This window comes from Oncorhynchus mykiss, chromosome 14 (assembly GCF_057628025.1).
Source record: "Oncorhynchus mykiss isolate SJ-2025 chromosome 14, ASM5762802v1, whole genome shotgun sequence".
Classification (NCBI taxonomy): Eukaryota; Metazoa; Chordata; class Actinopteri; order Salmoniformes; family Salmonidae; genus Oncorhynchus; species Oncorhynchus mykiss.
This window is the reverse complement of record NC_143035.1, coordinates 29,559,337-29,579,864: the sequence shown is the minus strand read 5'-3', so window position 1 is coordinate 29,579,864 and position 20,528 is coordinate 29,559,337. Positions and strand designations below refer to the sequence as shown.

At 44.4% G+C, this 20,528-nt stretch overlaps 1 protein-coding gene across 1 annotated transcript in view; it reads right to left on the bottom strand.

Annotated features, from left to right (window-relative positions):
- Positions 1–15,085, bottom strand: part of LOC110504380 (teneurin-2) — a 139,017-nt gene extending 123,932 nt beyond the window's left edge. The window contains 3 exon segments of the mRNA XM_090198124.1: positions 4,490–4,733; positions 14,533–14,866; positions 15,029–15,085. Coding sequence (XP_090054250.1) covers positions 4,490–4,733; positions 14,533–14,866; positions 15,029–15,085 — 635 coding nt within the window.
- Positions 15,086–20,528: the final 5,443 nt, after the last annotated feature.

Sequence of the window (20,528 nt, the reverse complement as noted above, 5' to 3'; positions counted from 1 at the left end):
CCTGTCAACCTGTGCAGATGATCCGCAATACACACCACACACACACAAACACACACACACACACACACACACACACACACACACGGCTACAGTGTCATCTCTTAATGAGAGGGAGGATAGGTACTGGCAGCCGTCTGATGGTGTGACTGACAGCTCTGACTCTCTGGCTCTGTCTCCAGGAGCTCTAGCCAGTTCACCAACCCTCTCCTCTCCCCATGCCAAAACAAGAGGACCAGTCCTGGGGCCAGAGGGGGGGGGGGGGGTTGGCAGGCCTGTCTGTCCCTGTGACAGGGCACACAGCCATACCCAGCCCCTACCACCTGAACCTAAACCGGCTGGGCTGGCAGGACAGACAGGAGAGTGTGTGTGTCCATCTGCAGAGACGTTCTCCCTAATTTAAAAGCTTCTGAGGGTGGTCTACTGTGTGAGTGTGTGTGTGTTACTTTATGTGTGTATGTGTGTGTGTGTGTCTGTTACTCTATGTGTGTGTGTGTGTGTGTGTGTGTGTGTGTGTGTGTGTGTGTGTGTCTGTGTGTGTGTGTGTGTGTGTGTGTGTGTGTCAGAGGAGGACCATCCTCCTCAGTGAAATGTCATAAAAATATAAGTAGTGAAATACTAAACATTTTATTCTTTTTAGATAAAATTATACTAAATATATTAATATGTCACCAAATAATTAATTAAAACACACTGATTTGCAATGAAGGTCTACAGTAACTTCAACAGCACTGTCTGGGCTAGCACCATGGTGTAGCCGGAGGACTGCTAGCTTCTGTCCTACTCTGGATACATTGACTTCAATACAAAACCTAGGAGCCCCGTAGGCCTCACCCCCTTCCATAGACTTACATGGTAATTATGACCACTTCCGGAGGACGTCCTCCAACCAATCAAAGCTTGCAGTATGAACTGACATGTTGTCCATCCAATCATAGGATTAGGATCGGATAATTAACCTAGTGTGTTGTATTGGGAGTGTGCCGCAGGGCATTATGGGGGGGGGTTCTATGTGTTTAGAAGCTTGGTGAGTTGGTGACATTGGATAGAGATCAAAAAGTGATAGTTGAGCATTTTTGGGATATATTTCAATTCAAATGAGTCTCCTCAAATTACTGGAGCTGGAGGAGATAGATTATACATTGTTTTCTTGGTTTTAGAACTTTATTTTTGTGTCCAGATAGTGCAATTCATTTCAATTTGCCTTGCTATATGCAGTAGCAAGTAGCAGTAGCTAGCTACCTACCAGCTCGAGTGTGCAGTTTTAGCCGCAAACACCACTGCAGATATTGGTGACTTTTGTTGAAGAACCCCTTTCTGGGGTACACAGAAAAGGTGTGAATTAAAACCGAAGGTCGACCGCTGCCTGAGATCAGTTTCATGAAGAAGGATGAAAAGGTGTGAATTAAAACCGAAGGTCGACCGCTGTCTGAGATCAGTTTCATGAAGAAGGATGAAAAGGTGAATTAAAACCGAAGGTCGACCGCTGTCTGAGATCAGTTTCATGAAGAAGGATGAAAAGGTGTGAATTAAAACCGAAGGTCGACCGCTGTCTGAGATCAGTTTCATGAAGAAGGATGAAAAGGTGTGAATTAAAACCGAAGGTCGACCGCTGTCTGAGATCAGTTTCATGAAGAAGGATGAAAAGGTGTGAATTAAAACTGAAGGTCGACCGCTGCCTGAGATCAGTTTTATGAAGAAGGATGAAAAGGTGAGGGCATTTAATACCACCTGGTATTAAAAGAACAGCTGGTTAACAGGGAGCTTTTCATCAAGCCGCCTGTACTGCTGGCCTTGCCTGCTATTTGGAAAGTCTGAGCCTTGGTGGAAAAGTGGGTACAGTGACCCGAAGAACATCGATCGTTCAGCTAAATGGCAAAACAAAAGCAAGGAGCATGTAATTGCCCACATCAGATTCAAGCTTCTGGGAAAAAGCAGCATGGATCACGTCCAAGGTCTTCATATTCAAACTGTGCAACACAACGAGAAAGTCAGAAGAAACAGGGATATTCTCAAGCGGCTTATCAACACCATTGTTTTTTAATAAAGGACACGACTCATTACACAAATGTTGCAGCAGCCTAGACTACACCTAAACATTAGAGATCTGACATGCTGTACGGGATGAAAACGAGACTGTTTTTCAGTCTGATCAACTGTAGGCTACCAATAAGAGCAGATGCACACAGCCCATGCACCCTGTCCATATGTTCTGGGTAAACTAATTGGAAACCTTTTGTATTTATAGTCTATTTGTGTGCCAGGAGAAAATGTGAATGTGATCAAATTTGGATTACATTGAAAATGGGGCTGGCTAGGCTGCCTATACGTTTCAATGGAAAATGATGAACTGGAATGAATCAATCAACATAATAGTGATGACAGATGTGAGAACATGTTTTATAAGGTCTACAGTTGCATGGGCCTGCGTGATGCAAACATGCATAAAGCTCATCCCTGTGAGTTCAATTGTCTATCAGTTGTTGTTAATGTGTATGGGTAGAGGAAATCCCCCTCCTAATCTGGTCTAAATATAATTCATATGAACAAATATAAGGTAGCCCCCCCGCAGGGCCAGGAGGTTTAAACCATGTGACCTGATTAGGAAAGACTGGTCGCATCACAGCCCTTATAAAACATTTTTACAAATGATTAGTCACTATATCATTGTAGGGCCCAGAGTGTTCTCCTGGTTAGGTTAACAGATAAGGAAAAGCTCCCGGGCCCCAGGGACTACAAATTGCCCTCCTACTCTGGGACCTATTGTGCCACCAATCTGCTTGCATTTGTCAGATATGGTCAGGTATGTGGATGATCAGTGCGTTATTCAGGAACGTTTCTTGGGCTACTTTGATGTGTCAAGTGGGTGAGACGCACAGTCTGTGTTTGACTTCATGAAGAAACGTGTTGTTGCAGCTGTAATGGAATGTATCTGCTATTTGTATTTACAGCTCAGTCCCCTCCTGTTCGCTGATTAAGAGGTGATGACCACTCCATTACCATTGTCAACTCTCTCCTGACATGAACTGAAGCCACGTCTCATGTGTCCGCTCATCCACTGGCACATTGAATGTTTCCTCTCCAAGCTCTCTGAGTAGACCTGTCTATTTTCTCTCATTCCTGTATGTAGTCAATCACTTCCACAATCACATTATTACACATCAGTGATTTTACTCCTTGCTTGGACTAACCAACTAGTTATTTTGTCTAACTGTGTAGTGTGTTGCGTTATTGCTTTTTGTCTTCCCAGTAAAATACTTTCCTGCACTGAAGTCAAGCCTCTGAACACCTCAACTCATGCCTCATATCCTCATTCAATCACTGCTGTGATCCCTTCCCAACACTGTGTAAGTAGCCCTCTGATTCCCCATAATGTTGTACTATACATGTCTTCATTACATCCTTTAGGTTAAATCATTTCTCTTTGACGATTCTCTTTCGCGTCTCTGTGCGTTCCGCGCCTATACTCTGGGTCTCCCATCCTTCTCAATTCAAGTCACCAGCCTTCACTGGTATATGTGTGTGTGTGTGTGTGTGTGTGTGTTAGAGCGTTACTGCTCCACTTCTTGGCATTTCCTTGCTGTACATGTTACAGCATCAACTAATTCTACCACATGCCTGGGACCTGTACTAGTGAATTAGTGCTGATCAGACATCAATACCGCATGGTGCTCTCTCTCTGGGGAGCTGATCTGGGATCAGGATTAGAGAGGAGAAACACAACTACAGCAGAGAACAGAGAAGAGGGGAGGGGCAGCTCTTTGTCTCTGCAAGCAAGACCGGAGGAGACGGGTGTGTGAGCGGTGAGCTGCAGTACGCCTTCCTCTGAGGCTCTTTGTGTGTGTGTGTGTGTGTGTGTGTGTGTGTACTTAGTATTTCCAGTGCTAACACACCAAAGTATTGTACATATTGTAATTGAACCACAGCAGTCTTTGTGTTCAGCATGATAAGGATGAAGGTAATAAAATGAACCTACGTTTCTCTCTCCAGCTTCGGTTCACACTGGGGACAGCACTGTATGTGGCAACGATATGGTGCTTCTGGCCTCAGCTAGTCAACATGTACCAGTATGAAGTAGAGATTTTATACACTCTGCTACTGGTCTCACCTGTAATTAAGTGCATTTAAGTATTGTGTCACTAGTCTCACCTGGTCTGCAGTGTGTATTCAGTGTGTTTAACTGGGACTAGTTTCTCACCTGGTCTGCAGTGTGTATTCAGTGTGTTTAACTGGGACTAGTTTCTCACCTGGTCTGCAGTGTGTATTCAGTGTGTTTAACTGGGACTAGTTTCTCACCTGGTCTGCAGTGTGTATTCAGTGTGTTTAACTGGGACTAGTTTCTCACCTGGTCTGCAGTGTGTATTCAGTGTGTTTAACTGGGACTAGTTTCTCACCTGGTCTGCAGTGTGTATTCAGTGTGTTTAACTGGGACTAGTTTCTCACCTGGTCTGCAGTGTGTATTCAGTGTGCTTAACTGGGACTAGTTTCTCACCTGGTTTCCAGTGGGACGTTACTATTCAGTACCCAGCTGTCCTGTAGCTGTACAGACTCTGGTGAGGTGGGCCCATCCCCTGGTACTGGAGGGGGGGCGTGGATGGGGTTCCTACCCCCTCTCAGGGTGTTCCTGTTCAGGCTGTTGGCTGAGGAGTGGTGGTGGTGGTGGGAAAGGGTCTGGTGGTTGTGAGGGGGAGGCAGGGGGGGTCGCAGGGTGGACCCACCGAGGTGGTTAGGAGCTCCTGGACAGAGAAAGGGAGAGAAAAAAACAAGATGGTTATTCAGAAAGACAGGAATGGCAAGAGAGAGAAGAGAAGAAATACCAGTAACATGTTATTTTACTGGTCTAGATGCTCTCCTTCCTTCACTCAAACAAAAATACAACGATTAAAAAGTAATTACATTATTTGAACTTTCTGGGCACAAATGATGAGCCTTGAAAAAAAATAATTGGAATGAAATGGAAATTTCAGCTGATGGAGAATGAATATCCTTGAGTTCTGAAATGGACCTGTTTTTGCTATGAAATATCATAATGACGGCATGGTTGTAGTCATCTGAACTGCAGGACTAAAACACCATGCTTTAATATCTCCCTGCAGTACACTTCTGAAGACTGGCAGTACTCTCCTTTATTTACATTATGTTACTCTCTGCCTGCTAACTCAAAGGTTTGCTATGTGTGTGTGTGTGTGTGTGTGTGTGTGTGTGTGTGTGTGTGTGTGTGTGTGCGCATGTGTGTGTGTGTGTGTGTGTGTGTGTGTGTGTGTGTGTGTGTGTGTGTGTGTGTGTGTGTGTGTGCGCATGTGTGTGTGTGTGTGTGTGTGTGTGTGTGTGTGTGTGTGTGTGTGTGTGTGTGTGTGTGTGTGCGTGCGTGTGCGCATGTGTGTGTGTGTGTGTGAGCGTGTGTGTGTGTGTGCATGTGCATGTGTGTGTGTGTGTGTGTGTGTGTGTGTGTGTGTGTGTGTGTGTGTGTGTGTGTGTGTGTGTGTGTGTGGAGGAAGATGGGGTTTCATAGTCATGCACATAATTTCCAAAACATTGTATTTTTTTCCTCCTCCCGTCTCATCCCTCCGTTTCATTTCATCCCTTTTCATCAGTCCTTTTCCATCTATTTCTACACCCCTGTTAATGGCTGTGAACCTGTGATATATGCTACTATTTACATTTCAAACAGACAAACACACGACATCTGTATACATTCTTGTATTTACATTCACAAACCACACTGCCTTTCCCTCTCAAATCTACCCAAAGCTCCCTTTCCTTCGATTAATATTTTACAAAACAAATAGCCATTCAAATTCCACTGAATTATATATGGCACTTTCAATAGCAGAAGAAATGACAGTTTTTCAAAGCAAGCTTGGGGTTTCAAGTTTCCAAGTAGGCCGTGTCCTGATGGTTGTGGTTTAGTGTGGTTGAGTTACTCTCTGCTACCGCACGGCAAGCGGTACCGGAGCATCAAGTCTACGTCCAAAAGGCTTGTCAACAGCTTCCACCCCCAAGCCATAAGACTGCTGAACAGTTCATCAAATGGCCACCCAGACTATTTACATTGATCCCCTTTTTTTTACATTGCTGCTAGTCGCTGTTTATTATCTATGTCACTTTACCCCTACCTACATATACATGCTACCTCAATTACCTCAACTAACCTGTTTATTATCTATGTCACTTTACCCCTATCTACATATACATGCTACCTCAATTACCTCAACTAACCTGTTTATTATCTATGTCACTTTACCCCTACCTACATATACATGCTACCTCAATTACCTCAACTAACCCGTACCCCCGCACATAGACTCGGTACCGGTAATCCCTACAGTGAGGGAAAAAAGTATTTGATCCCCTGCTGATTTTGTACGTTTGCCCACTGACATAGAAATGATCAGTCTATAATTTTAATGGTAGGTTTATTTGAACAGTGAGAGACAGAATAACAAGAAAAAAATCCAGAAAAACGCATGTCAAAAATGTTATAAATTGATTTGCATTTTAATGAGGGAAATAACTATTTGACCCTCTCTCAATCAGAAAGATTTCTGGCTCCCAGGTGTCTTTTATACAGGTAACGAGCTGAGATTAGGAGCAGACTCTTAAAGGGAGTGCTACTAATCTCAGCTTGTTACCTATATAAAAGACACCTGTCCACATAAGCAATCAATCAGATTCCAAACTCTCCACGGTGGACAAGACCAAAGAGCTCTCCAAGGATGTCAGGGACAAGATTGTAGACCTACACAAGGCTGGAATGGGCTACAAGACCATCGCCAAGCAGCTTGGTGAGAAGGTGACAACAGTTGGAAGAAACACAAAATAACTGTCAATCGGCCTGGGGCTCCATGCAAGATGGAGTTGCAATGATCATGAGAACGGTGAAGAATCAGCCCAGAACTACACGGGAGGATCTCAAGGCAGCTGGGACCATAGTCACCAAGAAAACAATTGGTAACACAATACACCGTGAAGGACTGAAATCCTGCAGCGCCCGCAAGGTCCCCCTGCTCAAGAAAGCACATATACATGCCCGTCTGAAGTTTGCCAATGAACATCTGAATGATTCAGAGGACAACTGGGTGAAAGTGTTGTGGTCGGAGGAGACCAAAATGGAGATCTTTGGCATCAACTCAACTCGCCGTGTTTGGAGGAGGAGGAATGCTGCCTATGACCCCAAGAACACCATCCCCACCGTCAAACATGGAGGTGGAAACATTATGCTTTGGGGGTGTTTTTCTGCTAAGGGTACAGGACAACTTCACCGCATCAAAGGGACGATGGACGGGGCCATGTACCGTCAAATCTTGGGTGAGAACCTCCTTCACTCAGCCAGGGCATTGAAAATGGGTCATGGATGGGTATTCCAAAATGACAATGACCCAAAACACACGGCCAAGGCAACAAAGGAGTGGCTCAAGAAGAAGCACATTAATGTCCTGGAGTAGCCTAGCCAGTCTCCAGACCTTAATCCCATAGAAAATCTGTGGAGGGAGCTGAAGGTTCGAGTTGCCAAACGTCAGCCTCAAAACCTTAATTAATGACTTGGAGAAGATCTGCAAAGAGGAGTGGGACAAAATCCCTCCTGAGATGTGTGCAAACCTGGTGGCCAACTACAATAAACGTCTGACCTCTGTGATTGCCAACAAGGGTTTTGCCACCAAGTACTAAGTCATGTTTTGCAGAGGGGTCAAATACTTATTTCCCTCATTAAAATGCAAATCAATTTATAACATTTTTGACTTGACATTTTTCTTGTTATTCTGTCTCTCACTGTTCAAATAAACCTACCATTAAAATTATAGACTGATAATTTCTTTGTCAGTGGGCAAACGTACAAAATCAGCAGGGTATCAAATACTTTTTTCTCTCACTGTATACATAGCCTCGTTATTGTTATTTTATTGTGTAATTTTTTTTACTTCAGTTAATTTAGCAAATAATTTCTTACTCTGCATTGTTGGTTAATGGCATTTAAGTAAGCATTTCACAGTAAGATCTACCGCTTGTTGTGGATACCGCTTGTTGTGCGGTAGCAGAGAGAACAGTCTACGACTAGGGTGGCTGGAGTCTTCGACAATTTTTAGGCCTTCCTCTGACACCACCTGCCATATAGGTCCTGGATGGCAGGAAGCTTGGCCCCAGTGATGTACTGGGCCGTATTCTACAGTGATGCTAGCCTGTTAGTCTGCTAGAGAGCTAGACCAAAGCATTATTTATACAGCAACGCTAGCCTGTTAGGCTGCTAGAGAGCTAGACCAAAGCATTATTTATACAGCAACGCTAGCCTGTTAGTCTGCTAGAGAGCTAGACCAAAGCATTATTTATACAGCAACGCTAGCCTGTTAGTCTGCTAGAGAGCTAGACCAAAGCATTATTTATACAGCGATGCTAGCCTGTTAGTCTGCTGGAGAGCTACAACAAAGCATTAGGCTGGGGTACATATGCAGACACCAGCAAAATGAGGCAGGGGCTCTTCATGGCACATTAACTTCGCATTGTACGTGTGTGTGTGTGTGTGTGACAAAGTGTCTTTGTCTGTGTACGTGTGTGTACGTGTGTGTGTTAGGCCCATGGCAGTAATAACCATAGGAAGCTGTTTGTTTTCCAGGCTCTGGAAGGGAACACTGTTTATTGACATTTTCTCTGGTTCAACACAATGAGTCGCCTGGCGGGGTGTGTGTGTGTGTGTGTGTGTGTGTGTGTGTGTGTGTGTGTGAAGGCTAAAAGCTCTAGTTCAGCAGTTTAAAATAAATCAGCATAGAGCAAAACTCAGTGTTCTCTCTCTCACTCTCTCCCTCTGTCTCTCTCTAGTTCTCTCTTTCTCTCTTTCTTCCTTCTGTTGTAAATGTTCAGCTTCTGAGGGAGGTAACTGGTTAACTCCCACTAATCTCCACAGAAATGCCTGCACACTTGCTTTGTCACAACAACAGTGATTAAACATTCATCCCAGCAGAGAAATTAAGTTGTGTATTCCCTTCCTGGCAAGTAGCTAGTGACCCTCTCGCTAAAAATAGATAGCGCTCCTTATGCATAATGAATGGGCCGCAGAGCCACAGCGCTAACGCTAGCTCTTTCTAGGAGCGATCAGACGCGCTCTATTTGGCCTGAGAATCTTCTATCTCTCTGAGAATGTGTGTCTGAGAACGTTCGGAGCAGGTGCTCTGAGCCAGACCCAATTCCAAACCCTGAACCACATTTGGTTTTCCATTTCCACTTGCTAAACAGAAATACAAGTGTATAAATTCATGTGTGTGTTCTTGTGTGTGTGTGTGTGTGTGTAACCATGAGCATGTTTGTGTGTGTGTCATGTAGAGTGGACGCTGAGCAGGAAATTAGAATGGCCAAGCCATGCAGAAACTAACAACAGAGATAATCCCCAGGAAGTCACACACTGTGTGTGTGTGTGTGTGTGTGTGTGTGTGTGTGTGTGTGTGTCTGTCTGTCTGTCTGTCTGTCTGTCTGTCTGTCTGTCTGTCTGTCTGTCTGTCTGTCTGTCTGTCTGTCTGTCTGTCTGTCTGTCTGTCTGTCTGTCTGTGTGTCTGTGTTTGTGTGAGGGAGAGAGTGTTTGTGTGTGTGCTTCTGTGTGATTATGCTTGTTTGTGTCTACGGTCGCTGGTGTGTGTGTGTGTACCAGAGGCTGGTGGGAGGAGCTATAGGAGAACAGGCTCATTATGGAATGGAATAAATACCATTTGAGCCTGTAACCTATAGCTCCTCCCACCAGCCTCCTCTGGTGTGTACATATGCTGTGTGTCTATCTCTCTTCCCCAAGCTCTCTGTTATGGCTTGGTTTTTTTCTCTGACATGCAGTCAACTGTGGGAACTTATACAGACAGGTGTGTGCCATTCGAAACAATGTCCAATCAATTGCATTTACCACAGGTGGACTCCAATCAAGTTGAAGAAGTATCTCAAGGATGATCAATGGAAACAGGATGCACCTGAGCTCAATTTCAAGTCTCAGAGCAAAGGATTATTTTTAGTATTTTCTACATTGTAGAATAATAGTGAAGATATCAAAACTATTAAATAACACATATGGAATCATGTAGTAACCAAAAAAGTGTTAAACAAATCTAAATGTATTATATATTTGAGATATTTCAAAGTAGACACCCTTTGCCTTGATGGCAGCTTTGCACACTCTTGGCATTCTCTCAACCAGCTTCACCTTGAATGCTTTTCCATGCTTTTCCAACAGTCTTTCTCTAAAGAGTTCCCACATATGCTAAGCACTTGTTGGCTGTTTTTCCTTCACTCTGCAGTCCAACTCATCTCAAACAATCTCAATTGGGTGATTTTGGAGGCCAGATCATCTAATGCAGCACTCCATCACTCTCATTCTTGGTCAAATAGCCTTTACACAGCCTGGAGGTGTGTTGGGTCATTGTCCTGTTGAAAAACAAATGATAGTCCCACTAAGCGCAAACCAGATGGGATGGTGTATCACTACAGAATACTGTGGTAGCCATGCTGGTTAAGTGTGCATTGAATTCTAAATAAATCTCTGACAGTGTCACCAGCAAAGCACCCCCACACCATCACACCTCCTCCTCCATGCTTCACGGTGGGAACCACACATTTGAAGATCATCCATTCATCTACTCTGCATCTAACAAAGACACGGCGGTTGGAACCAAAAATCCAAAATTTTGACTCATCAGACCAAAGGACAGATTTCCACTGGTCTAATGTCCATTGCTCGTGTTTCTTGGCCCAAGCAAGTATCTTTTTCTTATTGGTGTTCTTTAGTAGTGATTTCTTTGCAGCAATTCGACCATAAAGGCCTGATTCACGCAGTCACCTCTGATTAGTTGATGTTAAGATGTGTCTAATAGTTTAACTCTGTGAAGCATTTATTTGGGCTGCAATTTCTGAGGCTGGCAACGCTAATGAACATATTCTCTGCAGCAGAGGTAACTCTGGGTCTTCCTGTTCTGTGGCAGTCCTCGTGACAGACAGTTTCATCATAGCGCTTGAAGCAACTTTCAAAGTTATTGACATTTTCTGTATTGACTGACCTTCAAGTCATAAAGTAATGATGGACTGTTGTTTCTCTTTGCTTATTTGAGCTGTTCTTGACATAATATGGACTTGGTCTTTTACCAAATAGGGCTATCTTGTCTCAACAAAACTGATTGGATCAAATGCAATGAGGAAATCATTTCCACAAATTAACTTTTAACAAGGCACACCTATTAATTGAAGTGCATTTCAGGTGACTACCTCATGAAGCTGGTTGAGAGAATTCCAAGATTCTCAAATATAAAATAGATTTTGATTTGTTTAACACTTTTTTGGTTACTACATGATTCCATATGTGTTATTTCATAGTTGTGATGGCTTCACTATTATTCTACAATGTAGAAAATAGTAAAAATAAAGAAAAACCCTTGAATCAGTAGGTGTGTCAAAAACTTTTGACTGGTACTGTATTTCAGTTTATATATTTTTTTACTAAATCTGCTAAAATTTCTAAAACCCTCTTTTCACGTTGTCATTATGTGGTATTGTGTGTAGATTGATGAGGAAAAAAAGGGAAGGAGTCTGAATACTTTCCCGAATGCACCATGTGTGTGTGTGTGTGTGTGTGTGTGTGTGTGTGTGTGTGTGTGTGTGTGTGTGTGTGTGTGTGTGTGTGTGTGTGTGTGTGTGTGTCAGTCCCAGCGTATTTCTTCTCCAGCAATATAGTCAGGTAGGTAATTAATGTATCTGTAACTCCTCCATAGTGGTTGATGTGTCTCTCCACCAGTGTAAGGTAGGTAACTCCTCCATAGTGATTGATGTATCTCTCCACCAGTGTAAGGTAGGTAACTCCTCCATAGTGATTGATGTTTCCAAGCTCTGTCCCAGCTCAGCCATTAGCTGTGTGATGTTACATCACGTTAAAAGGCAGCTAATCAGGTTGCTGTTGAACCTGGGACCCCCAGTCTGTTCTAATGATGATTTATACTGCATCCCAGTCACACCATAACTACATTAAATACAGATTGTATTCCAACACAAATTCCATTAAGACTGTTCTCTATCCCCTCTTCCCTGAGTCAGTTTGCTAAATATATCTGGCTGATTACATTGTGTGTGTGTGTTTGAGAGAGAGAGAGAGAGAGAGAGACAGAGAGAGAGAGAGAGAGAGAGAGAGAGAGAGAGAGAGAGAGAGAGAGAGAGGGAGAGAGAGAGAGAGTGTGTGTGAGTGTGTGTGTGTGTAGATCTATAGAGAATGAGATGGAGAGGGTAATTGCTGAGGATGGATGGATGTGTGTTGTGAAGACCAGACTCAACATGTCGAGAGCTGCTGTGTGTGTGAGTATGTGTTTGTGTGTGTGTGTGTGTATTTGTGTGTGTGTGGGGGAGGGGGGGGGGGGGGGGGTGTAATTTACGAGATGTGTGTGAGTAATGCACTCTGTGTGCATTGGCATGTTTGTCAAGGTTTGGATGATGATACAAAGATACAAAGATACAAAGATCACAACTTTGTTTTCAATTCAATTCAAGGAGCTGGCATTATTGGAGCTGGCAATACTGGCTGGCATTCAAGGAGCTGGCAATACTGGCTGGCATTCAAGGAACTGGCATTATTGGAGCTGGCAATACTGGCTGGCATTCAAGGAGCTGGCATTATTGGAATGGGAAACATATGTTACATTGCCAAAGCAAGTGAAGTAGATCATAAACAAAACAGTTAGATAAACAATTAACACTGAGTCTGTACATAGTCAAAGCTTTCCAAACTGTTGAATCTAGGGGTCATTTTTTTGGGGAGGAAAAATTACGTTCCCAAAGTAAGTGGGCTATTTCTAAGGCCCAGAATCTAGAATATGCATATAATTGACAGCTTAGGATAGAAAACACTCTAAAGTTTCCAAAACTGTAAAGATATTGTCTGTGAGTATAACAGAACTGATATTGCAGGCAAAAGAATGAAAAAAATCCAATCAGGAACGCAGCAGTTTCTAAATAAGAGTCCCTTCCTATGCTTCCCTATTGAGCAGTGAATGAGATATCAACAAGATTCCTTTTTCTATGGCTTCCTTAATGTGTAGTATCACAATACATAGTTTCAGGCTTTTATTTTGAAAAATGAGCCTGAACGACAACATTGCGTCAGTGTCCACCTGATGGCTCTTTGTGTATTTCTCGCGCAAAAGACAGCGGTAGCCATTTTTCCACCCGGTCTTACTGAAAAAAGCTCTGTCCCGGTTGATATATTATCGATTAGATATTTTAAAAACACCTTGAGGATTGATTATAAACAACGTTTGCCATGTTTCTGTCGATATTATGGAGCTAATTTGTTGTCGTGACCGCAATTTCCGGTCGTTTTCTCAGCCAAAGGTGAAGAACTAACGGAGCTATTTTTGGCTATAAAAATAATTTTTCTGGAAAAAAGGAACATTTGCTATCTAACTGGGAGTCTCGTGAGTGAAAACATCCGAAGCTCATCAAAGGTAAACTATTTAATTTGGTTGCTTTTCTGATTTTCGTGACCAGAATGCCTGCTGCTAGCTAGGCATAATGCTATGCTAGGCTATCGATAAACTTACACAAATGCTTGTCTTGCTTTGGCTGTAAAGCATATTTTCAAAATCTGAGATGACAGGGTGATTAACAAAAGGCTAAGCTGTGTTTGAATATATTTCACTTGTGATTTCATGAATATGAATATTTTCTAGTAAGATTTTTTGTTATGCTACTTAGTGTCAGTTGATGACAATTCTCCCGGATCCGGGATGGGTAGTTACAAGAAGTTCATGTTGGGTCTGTCACAGTTCTCTCTCACAGAACCTCTTTCTCTCACACAGGAAGGGACGGAGAGAGACGAGGGAGGGAGGGAGGGAGGGAAGGAGTGAGGAAGAGAGGGAGGGAGAGAGGGAGAGGGAAGGAGAGAGGGAGAGGGAAGGAGTGAGGGAGAGAGGGAGGGAAGGAGTAAGGGAGAGGGAAGGAGTGAGGGAGAGAGAGAGAGAGAGGGAAGGAGTGAGGGAGAGAGGGAGGGCAGGAGTAAGGGAGAGAGGGAGAGAGTAAGGGAGTGGGGGGGGGGGAGGAGGGAGGGAGAGAGAGAGGGAGGGAGTGAGAGAGAGAGGGAAGGAGTGAGGGAGGGAGGGAGGGAGGGAGAGAGAGAGGGAGAGAGGGAGGGAGAGAGAGAGGGAGAGAAGGAGTGAGGGAGAGAGTGAGGGAGGGAAGGAGTGAGGGAGAGAGGGAGGGAGGGAAGGAGTCAGGGAGAGAGGGAGGGAGGGAGAGAGAGAAGGAGGTAGGGAGACAGTGAGAGAGAGAGGGAAGGAGTGAGAGAGAGGGGGGGGAGAGGGGGAGGGAAGGAGGGAGGGAGAGAGAGAGGGAGGGAGAGAGTGAGAGAGAGGGAGGGAGAGAGAGGGAGGGAGAGAGAGATGGAGAGAAGGAGTGAGGGAGAGAGGGAGGGAAGGAGTGAGGGAGAGAGGGAGGGAGAGAGAGAGAGAGAGAGAGGGGGGGTAGGAATAGAGGGAGAGAGAGAGAAAATTGATGAAGGGATGGAATGTTGGAAGTGATTGACAGCTGTCTTACCGGAGGAGGGGGGTTGGTGTCTGAGCAGGTATGAGTCATTGTGGGGGCGGGGCTCCAGGCGGGAGTGGGAGGAATTATTCTCCAGCAGGGGCACCTGGCACTCCCTGAATGATGGAGAGGATGAGGAGGAGGAGGAGGGGCATAGGGATGAAGAGGGAGGGGCAGAGGGGGGGAGGAGGGAGGAGGTAGGGGGGATGGTGCGACCTGGAGGATGAAGAAAAGAGAAGGGGAAGGAGGGAAGAAGGGAAGGTGGGAAGGAGGGAGAGAGGGTTAGACATACTGATGGACTGATGATCGACAGAGGAACACTAAAAAGAGGCACACACACCACACACTAAATGTGGTTTGATGAGTTTGTGGTCTTCATGACTGAAGGTCACATCTTTCTTGGTACCCAGCTGTGTCCACCTCAGCACACACACACACACACACACACACACACACACACACACACACACACACACACACACACACACACACACACACACACACTCACTCTTTGGACACATTGAGACTGGTCCTTTACGCTAGAGAGACAGGAGATATGACACATTGAGACTGGTCCTTTACACTAGAGAGAGAGACAGGAGATATGACACATTGAGACTGGTCCTTTACACTAGAGAGAGGGACAGGAGACATGACACATTGAGACTGGTCCTTTACACTAGAGAGAGAGGGACAGGAGATATGACACATTGAGACTGGTCCTTTACACTAGAGAGAGGGACAGGAGATATGACACATTGAGGCTGGTCCTTTACACTAGAGAGAGAGACAGGAGACATGACACATTGAGGCTGGTCCTTTACACTAGAGAGAGAGGGACAGGAGACATGACACATTGAGACTGGTCCTTTACACTAGAGAGAGGGACAGGAGACATGACACATTGAGACTGGTCCTTTACACTAGAGAGAGAGACAGGACATATGACACATTGAGGCTGGTCCTTTACACTAGAGAGAGGGACAGGAGACATGACACATTGAGACTGGTCCTTTACACTAGAGAGAGGGACAGGAGATATGACACATTGAGGCTGGTCCTTTACGCTAGAGAGAGAGGGACAGGAGATATGACACATTGAGGCTGGTCCTTTACACTAGAGAGAGGGACAGGAGATATGACACATTGAGACTGGTCCTTTACACTAGAGAGAGGGACAGGAGATATGACACATTGAGGCTGGTCCTTTACACTAGAGAGAGAGACAGGAGACATGACACATTGAGGCTGGTCCTTTACACTAGAGAGAGGGACAGGAGATATGACACATTGAGGCTGGTCCTTTACACTAGAGAGAGAGACAGGAGACATGACACATTGAGGCTGGTCCTTTACACTAGAGAGAGAGAGACAGGAGACATGACACATTGAGACTGGTCCGTTACACTAGAGAGCGAGACAGGAGATAGGACACATTGAGACTGGTCCTTTACACTAGAGAGAGGGACAGGAGATATGACACATTGAGGCTGGTCCTTTACACTAGAGAGAGCGACAGGAGATAGGACACATTGAGACTGGTCCTTTACACTAGAGAGAGGGACAGGAGATATGACACATTGAGACTGGTCCTTTACACTAGAGAGAGGGACAGGAGATAGGACACATTGAGACTGGTCCTTTACACTAGAGAGAGGGACAGGAGATAGGACACATTGAGACTGGTCCTTTACACTAGAGAGAGAGACAGGAGATAGGACACATTGAGACTGGTCCTTTACACTAGAGAGAGGGACAGGAGATAGGACACATTGAGACTGGTCCTTTACACTAGAGAGAGGGACAGGAGATAGGACACATTGAGACTGGTCCTTTACACTAGAGAGAGGGACAGGAGATATGACACATTGAGACTGGTCCTTAAGACTAGAGAGAGAGACAGGAGATAGGACACATTGAGACTGGTCCTTTACACTAGAGAGAGGGACAGGACAGACAGTAGGATTTACAAGTCTATTCTCTACAGGTTTGGAATCAAGGACAATGAAATCTAATAGTTTCTATATAGAGATATCTCATGATGTAGAATAATTATAATTCTGTAATATTCACAGCTCAGTCTATCAACAACGTTGGTTAAATGAGGTCAGTTAGTCGAGTCCAAAGACACAGCAGGACTAGAGTCATTACCGGCTACTAATTAATCCCACTTTATTATTCTCCCTTTGTGACTGTGATAATCAGTTATTTTTCTATCATTTCATTCCAGTTTTTTAATGATGGCCTTGGGCCAGCCGGCAGCAGGGACATTGTTTTTCACTCCTGTCAATAAAGCTGTTATTATTTTGAATCTCAGGAGAACACGTTGTCCTTCACCTTCAAGAAGGAGAGAGAAAAGAGAAAAGTATTATAGAGACGGATATGAGGAAAGACAGTGAATGTCTCCTGACTGCGTGCGTTTGAAGAGTTAATGCGGTAAGTAGGAAAGGTAGAGTACATGACGTTCTCTTGTGGCCTTACACTCACTGGAAAGTAACCATCCATTTACTTTCATCTCACTCACTACTCTCTCTATCTCCTTTTGTACAAGAGCGAAGGAGAGAGATAGGCGGAAAGAGAACCCAGAGACCTTGAGGAACAAAAGAACAGATAACAGAACTCATTCTATCCTCACCCTCTCTCCTTCTCTCTCTCTCTCTCTCTCTCTCTCTCTCTCTCTCTCTCTCTCGTTCTCCCTCTTTCCCTCTCTGTCCGTAGGAATGCAGTTGTCTCACAGTAAGGACACTGAGATCCACATGAAAGCAAAACTGCTCAGTATTGATCTTGTGTTGTTGTTATTGTGCTCTATGGTTTTCAGTATTCACCACAGCATTGCATTGATCATTTCTTTTCTTCTGAACCTCACACACTCACCATGATACACTGCAATAACTTACTGAACTACAGAAACAGAGAACAAGAGAAGAGATATACAGTATACAGTTGAAGTCAGAAGTTTACATACACTTAGGTTGGAGTCATTGAAACTCATTTGTCAACCACTCCACAAATTTCTTGTGAACAAACTATAGTTTTGGCAAGTCAGTTAGGACATCTACTTTGTACATGAAACAAGTATTTTTTCCAACAATTGTTTACAAACAGATTATTTCACTTATAATTCACTGTATCACAATTCCAGTGGGTCAGAAGTTTACATACACTAAGTTGACTGTGCCTTTAAACAGCTTGGAAAATTACAGAAAATTATGTAATGGCTTTAGAAGCTTCTGATAGGCTAATTGACATTATTTGAGTCAATTGCAGGTGAACCTATGGATGTATTTCAAGGCCTCCCTTCAAACTCAGTGCCTCTTTGCTTGACATCATGGGAAAATCAAAAGAAACCAGCCAAGACCTCAGATAAAAACACTGTAGACCTCCACAAGTCTGGTTCATCCTTGGGAGCAATTTCCAAACACCTGAAGGTACCACGTTCATCTGTACAAACAATAGTACGCAAGTATAAACACCATGGGACCACGCAGCCGTCATACCGCTCAGGAAAGAGACGCACTCTGTCTCCTAGAGATGAACATACTTTGGTGCGAATAGTGCAAATCAATCCCAGAACAACAGCAAAGGACCCTGTGAAGATGCTGGAGGAAATAGGTACAAAAGTGTCTATTTCCACAGTAAAACAAGTCCTATTTTGACATAACCTGAAAGGCCAATCAGCAAGGAAGAAGCCACTGCTCCAAAACCGCCATAAAAAAGCTAGACTACGGTTTGCAACTGCACACGGGGACAACGTTTTAATGACTTTAACCTAAGTGTATGTAAAATTCAGACTTCAACTGTACATGTAGGTAGAGAGAGAGAGAGAGAGAGAGAGAGATAAAGAGCTAGAGAGAGAGAGAGAGAGAGAGAGATAAAGAGCTAGAGAGAGAGAGAGAATAAGAGCTAGAGAGAGAGTGAGATAAAGAGCTAGAGAGAGAGAGATAAAGAAAAAGAGAGAGAGAAAGAGAGAGAGCGAGAGAAAGAGATAAAGAGCTAGAGAGAGAGAGAGAGAGAGAGATTGTTCTTTGTGTTGACCAGCAGTGTAAGTATCAGGCCCAGTAAGAGGCAAGAGGTTTGCATCATGGAAACCAGAGCAGGGATTGATGTGTATCACACACGAACTCCACTCCTGGGAGACGCATGGCCTGCACTGTCTGCTGTTTACACCATGCATGTGTATGTGTCTGTGCGTGTCTGTGTGTGTGCGTGAGTGCGTGTGTGTGTGCGTGTGTGTAGTTCACTATAATCAGAGCACACAGCAGAAAATAGATGGATAAACAAGAGCAAGGTAAACACTAGCTATAACCAACAGGGATGAAATGACAAGGAAAGAGGAGGAGGAGGAGAGCAAGGGAGAGAGCAAGAAAGACAGAGGGACAGGGAGCGGGATAGGGAGAGAGAGAGAGAGAGAGAGAGAGAGAGAGAGAGAAGGAGAGAGAAAGAGAAAGAGATAGAGAGTGATAGGGAGAGAGATAGAGAGGGATAGGGAGGGATAGAGAAAGAGTATCTAAGGCTGAGGTCATCTGCCTTGGGCCTAAAGAGCAGGAACCTGGTCTTTTGGAAATACAGACATTGTCATCCTACAAGAAACAGGGTCTAGGTTACAGAGTGATGGTTGGCCCATCCACCAAACTACCAGGTATGAAACAGGGTATAGGTTACAGAGTGATGGTTGGCCCACCCACCAAACTACCAGGTATGAAACAGGGTCTAGGTTACAGAGTGATGGTTGGCCCATCCACCAAACTACCAGGTATGAAACAGGGTCTAGGTTACAGAGTGCTCGTTGGCCCACCCACCAAACTACCAGGTGTGAAACAGGGTCTAGGTTACAGAGTGCTGGTTGGCCCATCCACCAAACTACCAGGTGTGAAACAGGGTCTAGGTTACAGAGAGCTGGTTGGCCTATCCACCAAACTACCAGGTGTGAAACAGGGTCTAGGTTACAGAGAGCAGGTAGGCCCATCCACCAAACTACCAGGTATGAAACAGGGTCTAGGTTACAGAGAGCTGGTTGGCCCATCCACCAAACTACCAGGTGTGAAACAGGGTCTAGGTTACAGAGAGCTGGTTGGCCCATCCACCAAACTACCAGGTATGAAATAGGGTCTAGGTTACAGAGAGCTGGTAGGCCCATCCACCAAACTACCAGGTATGAAACAGGGTCTAGGTTACAGAGAGCAGGTAGGCCCATCCACCAAACTACCAGGTGTGAAACAGGGTATAGAGGAGATGGACTGGTTGCCCTCTAGGTTACAGAGAGCTGGTTGGCCCATCCACCAAACGACCAGGTATGAAACAGGGTCTAGGTTACAGAGAGCTGGTAGTCCCATCCACCAAACTACCAGGTATGCTAATTTGGTATAGAGCAGACCTAACTCACTCTATTGAATTAATCAAAACAGGAACTTTTTACATTTGGCTAGAAATTCAAAAGGAAATGATCTGAACAGAGAAAATGTCCTTCTGTGTGCTACTTATATCCCCCAACTAGAATCCCCCAGGGACATGTACTAGTCTGTGGTGACCTAAATGTCAGAACTGGACAAGAACCTGACACCCTCAGCACACAGGGGGACAAACACCTGCCTGCAGGTGACAGCATCCCCTCCCCCATATACCCCAATAGGCACAACTACGACAACATTACCAACAAAAATGGGTCACAACTCCTGCAGCTCTGTTGCACTCTGGGTATGTAAATAGTCAATGGGAGGCTTCAAGGGGAATCCTATGGTAGGAACACCTATAGCTCATCTCTTGGCAGTAGTACTGTAGACTACTTTATCACTGACCTCAACCCAGAGTCTCTCAGAGCGTTCACAGTCAGCCCACAGACACCAGATCATATCAGATCATAGCAAAACCAGTCGACTCTACTTGAACAGAGAAATACTCAATCATGAGGCATCAAAGCCAAAGGAACTGAATAATAGTAAGAAATGCTATAGACGGAAGGAATGTAGTGTGGAAAACTACCAAAAAACATTTAAGCAACAACAAATTCA